General features: G+C 52.6%; 1 protein-coding gene across 1 annotated transcript in view; it reads right to left on the minus strand.

Moving 5' to 3' along the window:
- Positions 1-960: 960 nt before the first annotated feature.
- Tbx19 (T-box transcription factor 19) overlaps positions 961-12,253 on the minus strand; it is a 26,548-nt gene continuing 15,255 nt past the window's right edge. Inside the window, exons 4-8 of the mRNA XM_046430125.2 lie at positions 12,207-12,253; positions 10,390-10,451; positions 7,933-8,121; positions 5,665-5,800; positions 961-2,199 (exon numbers count right to left, since the gene is read on the minus strand). The exon at positions 12,207-12,253 is cut by the window's right edge and continues 15 nt beyond it. Of these exons, the coding sequence (XP_046286081.1) occupies positions 1,905-2,199; positions 5,665-5,800; positions 7,933-8,121; positions 10,390-10,451; positions 12,207-12,253 (729 nt within the window). The 3' untranslated portion in view covers positions 961-1,904. The remainder of the gene's footprint in view (positions 2,200-5,664; positions 5,801-7,932; positions 8,122-10,389; positions 10,452-12,206) is intronic.

Consider the following 12,253-nt stretch of genomic DNA (forward strand, 5'->3'; position numbering starts at 1 on the left):
GGCATGACCAACTGCTGCGGAGACTGACCGACAGGGCTTTGTCGGGCCAGCGGAGGCCACAGTAATCTGATGTTCTATTAGAATGAACTAGGGCCACTTTTTAAAGCTTACCAAAACGCGGTCTTGCAGAGGTGCTGATGTATTCACGTCTGATTGTCCTCCGGAGGTACCACAGAGGGCCTGGGCAGCAGGAGGAGCTCCGTCTTGGAGTGCTGACCAGGACTCTTCGGAGAACATTTGTAGGAGGACAACATGCCTGAGTCACTCACACACCTGTTCGTGCCCACGGCTCTAGCCAGGTAACCCCGAGTGGGTAATGTGGCTTCCAGGGACACTAGGTAGGGGCTTATTACCCTAGAAGGAGCCAAGATGCAGCAGCACCATGTCTGGGCTCCTCAGCGGAGCCTGGCTGTAGAGCAGGTCAGCTGACGGGACACTGAGTCTAAGCTCAAGTCTCAAGACCTCACTCCGTGGTGTTGAGCAGACCCCATGACGGGTGGAAAGGGAAAGGAAGAGCGAGACCCAGTGCTCAACTCGCGAGTCACTGTGGTGACTGTGGCCAGGGCAGGAGTGAGACTCATCTGCACGGGGTCCCTGGAGGATTTGTTGTGTTCCTCTGTGCTGCACAAGTCGCTTCGGAGCCGGCTCTGAGGTCACCACCAAAACATTGCCTGAAATAAATCCCTGAACCTCAACCCGAGGAGTCTATCCAACAGCTGTGGGGTGGGCCCAGGAATCTGTGTCTGCCAGGGCTCCTGGTGCCCCCAGGCACTTCCAAGGAACTGTGCTCTGGCAACCCCGTCTCCATTTAGTATTACCAGCCACGGGGAACTAACTGGTGCCACCAGCATGTTCCTGTCCGCCCCCCTTGACTTGCTCCTGTGTCGTGGGACACTCTCTGAGCTGTGCCTCCCAGCCAGTCCCACACTGACCCTTCAACACACACACACTTCACACCAATTCAGCTCAGCAAATGTTTATTGGGCACCTACAAGAGTTAAGGTCTACAGTACCAGGTGCTATGGGGCACACAGACGGGGAGGCCAGGCCTCACCTGGAGAGCTGGACAGTCCAGTAGGGGAGATCCTCAACAGGAGGAGAGGCAGGACCAGGTGAGCTCTGGGGCTGGGGTGGGAGATCAAGCAGGCCGGCTCGGATGGTCAGTGTGGGCATTGCGGTAGTCCTGGGAGTTGAGCAGGACTCAGAGGTGGACTGGAGCCAGGAGGACACCTGAGTTCCAGGGAGGTGAAGAGTACAGTGGCTGCTCAGGAACAGGGAGCCACCTGCCTTGGCTGGAACGGGAGGCTGCAGGGCTAACAGGGAGCCAGACTGGAGAGCAGGCAGAGGCCCGATGGTGGACCTCATTGTGCAGGCAGAGGTGAGCCACAGAAGGCTTCTGAGCGAGGGAGTGATGTGATCTCAGGTCCTCATCTCTGGGCACACAGCTGTGAGGAGCATATTTCTCTCCTTTGCTCTGGACTCTTGGCACAAAGCAGACACAAGCCTGGGCCTTGGGCCTCCACCTTCCTGGGCTGCCCAGAGCTAGGAAGCAGTGGCCTTGCTAGGTGATGGTCAAGCTCACTCACAGTTTGCACCCTCCGAGAGAAGGAAGCTAGGCGGACAGCGGGCAGGGCACAAGGAAGGCACGCAGCAGACCTCAGTCACCTAAGCAGGGCAAGGATGCGCTCCAGGAAAACAGGAGAGCCAAAACCACGGAGCAGCGCGAGATGCCAAATCCACATCACCAGCTAAACCCTCCCCAGGGGGCTTCCGTGAGACCTCCCGCCACCCTGCCGCCCCCACCGGCAGGCGGGACCTGCAGGATGGCCCACTGGGATCAGAGCAGGGCTTCTAGGTGCTCTACTCCTAGGGGACTCTGCTCACGGAGGCTCCTTGGACACTGCCTAACTGTCCAGAGAGGAGGGGGAGTGGCGCCCACCCCCTCCAGGGCCACCCCAGCCTGGGAAGGGATGTGAGGCCACCGCGGTCCAGGTGGACACTGCAATGCTGGTCAGTGAGGGCTCCCCCAGGACCTCCACACCAGCTGAAGCTGGAGCTTGGGTGGGGAGCCCGGAGGCGGGTGAGGTCACGGCTGGGTTGCCAAGGAGAAAGGCTCCCGGGGTGCTGCCATGAGCCTCTGCGCCTGACCCAGCAGGGCCCCCGGCTCCATTGCTGATGGTCCACAGGCAGGGATAGGAGCTGCAGAGGGGAGAGAGAGACCGTCAGATGGCGCCCCAGGGAGGACTACCACAGGCAGGAGAGGGCTCTGGCCATGCCTGCTTCCAGCAGTGGCACAAACGGGCCCCGCTTGTGCAGAAAATCCAAGAGACGTCACGAGAGGTAGTGGCATGAAATTAGTTGTCCTGACACTGAATCACGGTGCTCGCCTGGCCCCTGGCAAGGTGTTCCATTCTCTGGTCTCACCTGCAGCTCATATAAAGCAGGCAGGACCATGCAAGGAAGGATTAGGACCTCAGACTCTGTGAGAATGGTCCCTCCCTGGCCAGGAGTGGCCGTGTGGCCGACCACGGCTGTTGGAAGCACTGGGTCTGAATCCTAGCTCCACCTCACGTGAGCCCTGTGACCTCGAGCAGAGTGGTTAGTAACTCTGAGCGTCTGCTTCTTCAGCTTCAACGCTCGCAGTGGTATCTTACAGACCTGAGAGGCTGTTGCAAGGATTCAACGAAAAGGTGAGTATATGGTGCCTGGCACGGGACACTCAGTAAACAGTGGTAGTTATTATGACGTCTCTTTCTGGTCTCCACCTGTCAGCTAGGGTCCCTGGCAGGAAGCCTGAGGCTAACCACTTCTTTGCCATCTCTACTTCTACAGCACTGGTTCAAGACTTGGTTGCACATTGGAATCACTCAGTGAGTTTAGAGATGGAAAAAAGTTAGATGCCCGGGCACCATCCCCTGGAGATTCTCACCATGGTCTGGCACGCAGCCTGGGTATCGGGAATTTTTAAAGCTTCCTTGTTGATTGTACCATGCAGCAAAATTTACATAATAATAATAGAGAACTCAGGTGCACGTGACTGAGTCAGAGCTGTAGGGTGACTGCCAGTGTGCTGAGCCTTGGGCGTGGCTCTCTGCCCACTGCTTAGAGCTCCTGTGTTGAGGGCCACAGCCGAGTTGGGATGACGCATGGCATTTGCCACATCACGCATGGCATTTGCCACATCACGGGGAGGGGTTGTTGATCATTATGCTTATGACTGTTCCCACTAAGATTTCCACGTTGATCCTCAATTTTACGCCTATCTTGACTCCTACTGGGACTGGAACGACAGGTTCGTCTCTCCCTCGAGTGACTTCTACTTCTACGTCTCTCTCAGGAAGGACTCCGATTTTGTCGTCTTTCTCTTTCAAGGCTACTTCTATTAGATCTTCCCCTATCTCTAACCTTATTCCTAGCCCTATTGCTCTCTATTTTAATTCTGCGAGAGTAGCTTCTACTTCTGCTACGTCTAGCTTTAGTTGTTGGAGATCTACTCCTACTATGTCTCTTTTTCCTTTTAGGAGAAGAAGACTGAGAAGATGTGCGACTACTACCTGAGTTAGAACTGTATGAAGAACTAGAGACAGTACTACTAGTACTACTAGTTCTGCTATTGCTACTGGAACTACCACTACTAGAACTTCCTGATCTACTCCTTCCTTGTTTCTCTTTTTCTTTATGCTCTTTTTTTGGTTCTAAAACTGACGTATTTTCATTCGGAGTTCTTTTCATTAACCAGATCACCATCTGCTTCTCTTGCTTCTAGCAGTGATGAACTATTTTGCTCTTTATGGATAAATTCATTCATCTCTTTTGCAACCCTTTCTGTTTGTTTGCGGCACTCCTGCCTTGCCTGAGGTGGCCCACCTTCCTTGATGGGTGGACTCCAATGATACAGTCCAGATTTGAAATTGAACGATGGGACTTGGTGAGACATTAGATGGCCGATTTTAGGTCTGCATAAAGTGGAATGTGACACTGCTGGTCCCACCTCAGTGTGTTAGAATCAGCTGGGGTAAATAAATGCAGAGCCTGGCAGTAGGTCTGGGCTGGGGCCTGAGATGCTGCATTTCTGACTGGTGCTCCTGATGCTGCTGCTATTGCTGTGGCCCACGGGGTCGAGAGCTGTGCCATCCTGACCTCCTGAAATTCAGTCCAAACTGGGTCAGGTGGAAAGACACCCTACACACCAGATTTTGAAGACTCAGTACAAAATGTAACGAAAATCTCAACAAATTTCTTACATAAAATGCAGGTGGATATGATTATATTTCGAATATCTTGTATTGCACAAAATATTGACATGGTTTTTTTTTCTTTTTAAAATGTGGCTACTAGAACATTTAAGCTTACACACGTGGCTGGCAGCTGTGACACCTGCGGTTCATGTTTTATTCCTGTTGGACGGGGCTGGTCTGAACCCAAAGGAAGAGCTCTGATTCGGGCTGTGGCAGGGTGTGAGAACGAGAACAAGGATGAGGGTCCTGGGGATCCCGACAGCCAGGGGCCAAGCTCTGTCCTACACACTGTGTAGTTGTGCCCGGCTCTCAGGGCCAACTGCAAGGCCAGTATTAGCACTTTCTGGAGGCTGAAGGTCAAGGTCACACAGAAGGCAGAGTGGCCTGGAGCCGTGGTTTCTGCGCTGGCTTAGGAGGCTCCCAAAGGCCTCTAGTGTCATGGAGACCAGACCCCAACAAGAAGGGTGGGCTCCGAGGGCTGAGACGATGGGTGTCTGCAGGCTCACGTGGCCATGCAGGCCGTCAGGACCTGGCTGTGGCACAGGCCGGAGGTACCGTAGGATTTTGTTAGAGAAAAACAAATGTTTTGTCACTTTTGATTCCCCGTTGGATAGTGACCGTATTCCACAGGTCTGTGTGGAGCACCACAGTGACATTTACACAGAATGGCGCTGCAGGCAAAGCATCCTAGCACATTTCTCGTTTCGATGCTCATAGTAGCTCTGATCTACAGAGAAGCTCGGGCTATTTCAGGAGATAGGAAAGCCAAAGCTAGGGGAGGCCAGGAACACAGCCCAAGGTCAAAGTGCGCAACGGGCAGACAGCGTCACCTCTGCCAGACTCAAGCCACCCGTTCTTTCCCCTCCACCACCCTGAGGTGCTGATCCCCAAAAGCCAGCTGGACGCAGCCCTCTGGGGTGAGACCACACCTCGGGGCCCAGCACTACATCTGGTCCTAACGCCAGGCTGTGAGCCATGTCCCCACTGTACCCCCTTTCAGAGGGAGAGACATAAGAGAATAGGGGCAGCCAAGGGCCTCAATTCCTCAGTGTATTTTTACGTATTTGCTTTTTAATGCACCTATACTTGATGTTGTGTGTGCGTGTGCGTGTGTGTGTGTACACGTGTGTATACATGACTTATTTGTTATAGCCTCAGTTTAAAGTGTTTCTGGCTGGTTCCAATGATCCCAGGCCACAGTGTTTTCTCCCCTTTAAACATACAATGTCAATGCCACGAGAATAGAGGAGACACCCCGGTGGCTGCTTCGCCAGTGCCCTTCCTCCAGCCACAGAGGTCCGTCCTCTTGGGCCCCTTACATCCTGGCTGCTGAGGAGTCAGTTGAGGCTGAGCCACTCTAGCAAGAAGAAGCCACTGGGTCCCCAGAGGACAGTGAGGCTCTGAGACCACCCAAGAGCGAGCTTACCTGGGCCCTGGGTTGATGGGTCCGTTGGTGTGGGGCACAGACAAGATGCTGGCGTGGGGAGCGGAGGACAAGGAAGTCCAGCTGTCGGCTCCCGAGAACACTTGCAGATTATTGCTTGAGCTTTCTATCAAATTCACTTTGGAGAAACGACAACGAGTCAAAATCACGGAACACACAGAACACGTAAAGATGGTGACCAGGAACATCAGCTGTGGCTTACACTGCGAGGCAATGGCTCGTCAGTCCTTCTGAGGGTAGTGGAGCGGAAGGGGCTTGGGCTACTGAAGTAGCACATGCCAGTGTCCAGAGAGGTCCCTTCACAGCCTACCTCCAGCTGACAGAGGCTCCCAGAGGGGGCGTTTTCACTCAGTGACACGGACCTGCCCGACTCCTTCCCCACATTCACTCTCCTTGAGAAAGGGCCAAACAGCTTCTCTCCGGCTGGAGGGCCCCCGGGCCCAGAGAGATTCCTAGGTCCTTATTCTCCTCAGTGCCCCCCAAGCAGCTCTAAAGGTCTCGAGAACAGTGTCCTCTCACAGGAAGGAAGACTGCATGACCTCATGCCTCCGTGGGGCTGAAACACTAGAAGACAGCGGTACCAGGGTGGACAGAGAGTGGCTAGAGCACCAATGGTGGATGCAGAATGGCTCAGTACACCAGGGATGGACAGAGAGTGGCCCAGAACACCAGGGCTGGACAGAGAGTGGCCAGAGCACCAGAGTGGACGCAGAGTGGCCCAGTGTGGAGTAGAAAGTGGCCAGAGCACCAGGAGTGGACAGAGAGTGGCCAGAGCACCAGGGGTGGACGCAGAGTGGCCCAGCGCACCAGGAGTGTGGAGAGGGGAAATGAGGTTGGCCAGAGGATGCAGACATGCAGGACTGTGGAGGAATCAGTCCGGAGCTGAGCGTGCGGCTCGAGGCCTGAGGTCTCTATGGCTGTATGTACTGGACACTTACTAAGAGCATAGATTTCAGGTGCTCTAACCTAAAAAGAAAAAAGGAAACTACATGAGAAAATGGAATTTCGATTTGCTTTACTCTGGAGATCACATTATACACCTTAAATATAAACAGTTTTATGGGGAAAGAAAGAAAAGTGTCTTCTATTTCTTTGAATCGTCATTTGTATAAACATGACTGTAAGAGAGAGGGGGCAGGAAGGGGAAAGGGGAAGAGAAGAGGGTGAGCACAATTCCAAGTGTGCCCCTGGTACTGTGGTCTGAACGTGTCCCACAGAGTCTCTGTGTTAGGAACGTGGTCTCCGCTGCCACCGTGCTGAGAGGTGGGACTGCGGGAACCCTCCTGGGGATGGAGTGGGGCCCCTGCCGTGGGAGTGGGTTCCTGAGGACAGCATCCATCAGCCCCTTCCCCATCTGCAAGATGACATCTGCCTCATCACAACCCAGCAGGAAGACCCCCACCAAATGCCGCTGTCTTGGTCTCGGGTGCCCCAGCCTCCACAGCTGTGAGGAGGTGGGTTCTGTTCTCTACACATGGCTGCACAAAATGGGCCATGCTGCCCCTTGTAGTGAGCTGACACTTGCAGCCTCGTGGAGCTCAGCCCTTACATCTTCCAGCAGCCCCCCCTCAATACCCTGTGCAGAGTCTGTTCCCCAGACGGTGAGGCTCCTGTACCCTCCATGTCCACCTGGAATGGCATGTGTCATCCATCCTTCACTCCTGCCCAGTCCACCGCTGACCTTGTCTATTCAAGACCCTGTCTACTTGAGTAGACCTTGTCTGCTTCAAGGCTCAGTCTAAATGACCACCCCTCCAGGCAGCCTCCTCTGCCTGCCCAGATCCAGTTGGTCTTTTCCTTCCCACAGCACCTTGTTCTCAAGCCCTAAGGTGCCTTGCATCTCCTGGGATCTTGTGAAGATGCAGACTTGGACCAGGAGTCCAGCCTGAGTATCTAGAGTGCTGGCAAGTTCCCAGGTGATGCTGCAGGTCTGGGGACCACGTTAGAGCGCTCGCTGCATTTTGTTATGGTTATTTATCTGTTTGTGAAGCCCTGTGATTCCCCAGGGAGCAGCTGTGTGTTCCTCCCCTCTGTCCCCACCACCTACAGACCCGGGGGCAGAGCAGGTGCTAGGAGAGGCACTGTGTGTGTGGAGCCCGGGAAAGGCTCGGTGACCAGGATCATGAAGACGCACATTCTCCCCTCCAGGCAGCCGCTGTTGGGGTTGACAGCAGTAGCTGCCTGGGGGCACAGGGACAGGCAGCTTTTCCCTCCCCCACACCCCAGAGCCTAATTAGCAGAACCACACACCTGAGGGAGAGTGGTTCCTGTGCATGTACGCAGAAGGGTAGGGAGCTTGCCGGTGTCCTCGGAGCCCCGAGTAATGCTCGCAGCCATGGTGGGTGTGGGGAGCAGGCAGGGGCAAGGGCGTTGCATACTGGTAGTTGGCATTTCCTGCTGTGCACACGCCATCCGGATTGGAAAAGATCCAGCCTCCCACTGGAACAGACAACAGGAAAATACAGGGACTGACACACAGAAATCAGCTGACCAGCTACTTTGCACAGCACGTTTCTTGGGAATGACAGTGACCCTGCCCATGTGGAAATTCCACCACCCCTTCCCCATGAACAGGTGACCTGGTCTCTCTGGAGATAGACAGGTCCCATCAAGGTGTGCAAAACCACTAAATAACACTGCGCTATGGCTATACCAATACAACCCGAATGCAGAAGTTAATGGAAGCTATACAAAATACAACCTGAAAGCTACTTTCTTATAATAAAAGTGTGTCCAGGAGGCCTCCGACTTGTGTCCAGCTCACTGGCCTCCACCAGGGGCTGCTTGGTGAGGTGGCAAGGAAGGAGCAAGGTGCTCGTTTCTGCCGGTGGGAAGGTGAGGCCTTCCGTCACCAACGCGGGACACTCCTGGCACAGAGAAAGAGCGCTGGCCTCGCACACCTTGGCAGCGAGCATTTTGCAGAATATTTTGGAAAACTTCAAAATATTTCATAGAAATCAGCTGGTGGAGATCCTGAACAGAAGATTCTACTGCAGGAGAGCTCCTGGGCAAAGATGGAGACTCAGTGATTCAGGCCCTGAATAAGAAACACATTCTCCCACCAGATCTCAGCTGGCATGACAGACGGTGATTCAGACAAGGCCAGAGCTGCTCCTGAAGAATTGTGACCAAGGACTGTCACCTCAGCAATGTGGAAAAGGACCTTGGAACTAGCACCCACGGCCATTGCTGAAACGCTCGTAAAGTGTAAGTAAGCACATGGCACAGAGTTCGATCATTCCTGACAATCCTGTGTTCTCCCCATGGTTGTGTAAGCATACGACCCAAGGTGTCCCTCCCAGAGAGTGAGGTCAAAGTAGGCCACCCCCCCAAAATATGCTTCTTTAGCATGCTATGAGACGGCCATGCAGTGGGCTGTGACACAGGAGTCCTTCTGCAAGCCGCCCTTTTGGGGTGCAGGTGGACACCGTAGTGGAAGCCCACAGTGAATGCAATGCCCTGGCTCTGAGGCCCCTCCTCAGCCTGTGTGGACTTGCCCTGAGACTCCACAGGACGTCCCATATTCTTCTGCACAATAAGACCACTCTGTTCAGTGCATTTTCTTCCCTCCACCCCACCAAGTGCCTATTTCTGTAGTTCAAATGCTATTTAAGCTTCAACCATCCGGCACTTTCTTTGAGTTTCATTCTTTGCATATGGTTTTCATGTTTCTGTACACTTATAAGTGTGTGTGCTTTTTTCCTGCTGATCTATCTATTGTTAGCTTATTTCATCAACCAATATTACTGAACCTTCAAAGGGAAAATTTAAAACTTCCCTACACTGAATAGTGGACTCAAGATTCAGGCATCCAATGGGCAAAACCAGACAAGACTCCCCACCCCAGGACGCGTAGTTGGCCACATGTAACGCACACACCTTGAGAAGTTTGCCAAGAAGGCCGCCGCACGTGGACTGAGAGAAGGCGTGTCTCTCTGCGTGTGGCACTAACCTCAACAAAAGCCTTGGTAAAGTCACTTTAAAAAGTGCCCTTCTGAAAGCCAGCTCTCTGTGTGGCTGTACTACCATTCTGACATGGAAGGTTTAGGGGAGGGAGGAGGGAAGAATCCACAGCTTTAAAATGGCCACAGGGATCTTGGCAAGCCACCGCAATGCAAATTAAAGGGTGTGTCCACGGGTTAACTTTTCCATGAGTGGCTCCTGGAACCTCCTCGGGCTCCCTCCACCAGGAGCCTCCTCCACCGGCGAGACATGGAGACAGTGGTACCCTGTGGGAACACCCAGCGCTGCCCTCTGACTCCCGGGCATACTTCTCCACCTCCCCTGGGCCTTTCAGCCCAAACACAGACTCTCCTCATCTGTGAGGCCGCAGCTGCTTGAGGCCAGGCAGACAGTAGGGACCAGCTCCAAAATTAGCAACCGCTAGGAACAGGGGAAATCCAGAACTGACCAGAGAGGGTACAGGTGGGAGATAGGCCCAGGACGCCCTTTGGAGAGTCCTTCGCTTCGCTCACATGAAAATTAGAGTTAAGAAAGTCTTCATTCCCATTCTTACCTCCTGCCTAAGACTTGTCTGACCCCTATGCCTGGGAACTCTGGGAAGGCATCACCTTGACTTGAGTGGAAGGGGCCATCAGTGGGGCTCAGTTTGGACGAGGCCTTAAGTGGTCATGAAGGCAAAGGGTCTGAGTGCAGGGGGTCACTCCCAGTGTACCCAGCGCCTCCCACCTGGGCTCCCCAACTCACAGTGAGAGTAGGCCACGTGCTGGCTCTCACAGACAGCCTCCGGAAGGTCTTTGGGGTGGTTTCTGAAACAGCAGTGAAAGTGACAGCTCATTGCTCAAGTCCAGCATGAAGCACAGCCCAAATCCTCTAAGGAGAGCGATACAGGTCTCAGAATAAGAAGACCAGACTCCCCTTTCCTCAAGCTGGTCTCCTCTCCCATTCTCCTTCCTCTACTTGTACAGTGGCTCTGTATCTCAGATCTGCTGTTGTCCCCAGTACCATGTGGACAGCCATCCCTGTTCAGCTCCATCTTACTTTGGGTCATGATTCAGATAATAATGACAACAGCTAAGATCCGTGCAGGTCTTTGGGACACAATTACACATGTGATATGCTAGGTCGACCAACAACCCTGTGAAGGAAATATTGCTATGCCCATTTTGCAGAGTAGATCTATTCGTTGTAGATCTCAGGGAGGTAGACTGACACATGCATGATCAAACAGAGAGGAGCGACGAAACTGGGACTCCAAGTCAGGGCCTCTTCCTTGAAGTTCTGAGACCTCTTTATTATACCATGCTGCTATCATTTGGGACCTGCAATGGTGGCCAGGATTCTGTCATCTCACACATCCTTCTCCATTACGACTTCAGTTACCTGAAAAAGTTATAAGCGTGTCCTCTACATCATCAAAATGTATTCATATATTGAACAGGACAGATTCTTGTGTGATATCTTTATAAGCATCTGTCCATTAACCCAGAATCTTTAAGATGAAAAGGAAAATCAGATAGTTATAAAAGTAGGTGAAAAGATTGGAAATTCCGGCAAAAAATTCTGAATACTTTAAAGGACACCGTATTTATATTCCAAGCCTTGTCAATAGAAAAATCAATGATCAGTCCCACGCTCTGTTATTTTGCCCAAGAATGAAAAGCAAAGGTAGGGAGACAGCAAGTCACTGACCCAAAGTGCCAGAGTCATCACTCATGCCCTGTTACGTTTTGGATATAAGGTGTCCCCTGAAAAGTTCCTGTGTTAGATCACGCAGGAGTGTTCGGAGGTGGAATGGTCAGTGATGAGCTGTAGCCTCACGATGGGTTAATCCTGATGGATTGGCAATCTGAATGGACCACCAGGTGGTAATCGTAGGCAGATAAAATTGCTGGAGGAGGCGGTCACTGGGGAGGTAGCCTTGGACTATATCCTGTCCCTGGCTCCTCCTCTGCTTCCTGGCTGCCATAAGATGACCAGCTTTCCCCGGCCACTGCCCTTTTGCCACAGGCTCTGCTCATCTCAGGCCCAGAACGAGGAAGTCAGCCCCGTGGACTGAGGCTCTGAAACTGTGAGCCCCAAATGAACTCTTCCTCCTCTAAGTTGTTCTTGTCAGGCATTTTGGTCCCAGTGACGAAAGGCTGACTAACACAGCCCTCCACAGTCTCTAATTACCCTTCTTCTCCCACCTGAATCATACGAGCCTCCCACCATTACTTACCCTTCCTGGGCTAAGTGCGGTTTTAAAACAATACAACTATTAAAACTGTATTACTCAGAGACAACTGGGGAAAGGTCACAGTGAATTATTAAAAACCTAGATCACTTTTTTAATATGGTTGTGTTACTTTCAAGAACCTATGATAAACAGAGCCCCACCAGAACAGTGCGAGCCAGTGGCCCTCTGGGACCACTGTGGTAAGGAGCAGGCGATTGTCACCCAGTTGAATTTGCTTATTCTATTTACATGAATATTGAAAACATCTCTATCCTTTCAGGACAATTGTGAGTCCCACATTTGCACAAGTCCATTCATAAAATCTCACTGGGATTTCTCTACTCACCTCTCCTTGGCGTCCAAGAAGGCCTTGGCAAAGGGGTTGTACTTGAT

Source organism: Marmota monax, unplaced genomic scaffold (genome assembly GCF_021218885.2).
Source record: "Marmota monax isolate L192 unplaced genomic scaffold, Marmota_monax_Labrador192_F-V1.1 WCK01_AAM20220418_F8-fsc00055, whole genome shotgun sequence".
Classification (NCBI taxonomy): Eukaryota; Metazoa; Chordata; class Mammalia; order Rodentia; family Sciuridae; genus Marmota; species Marmota monax.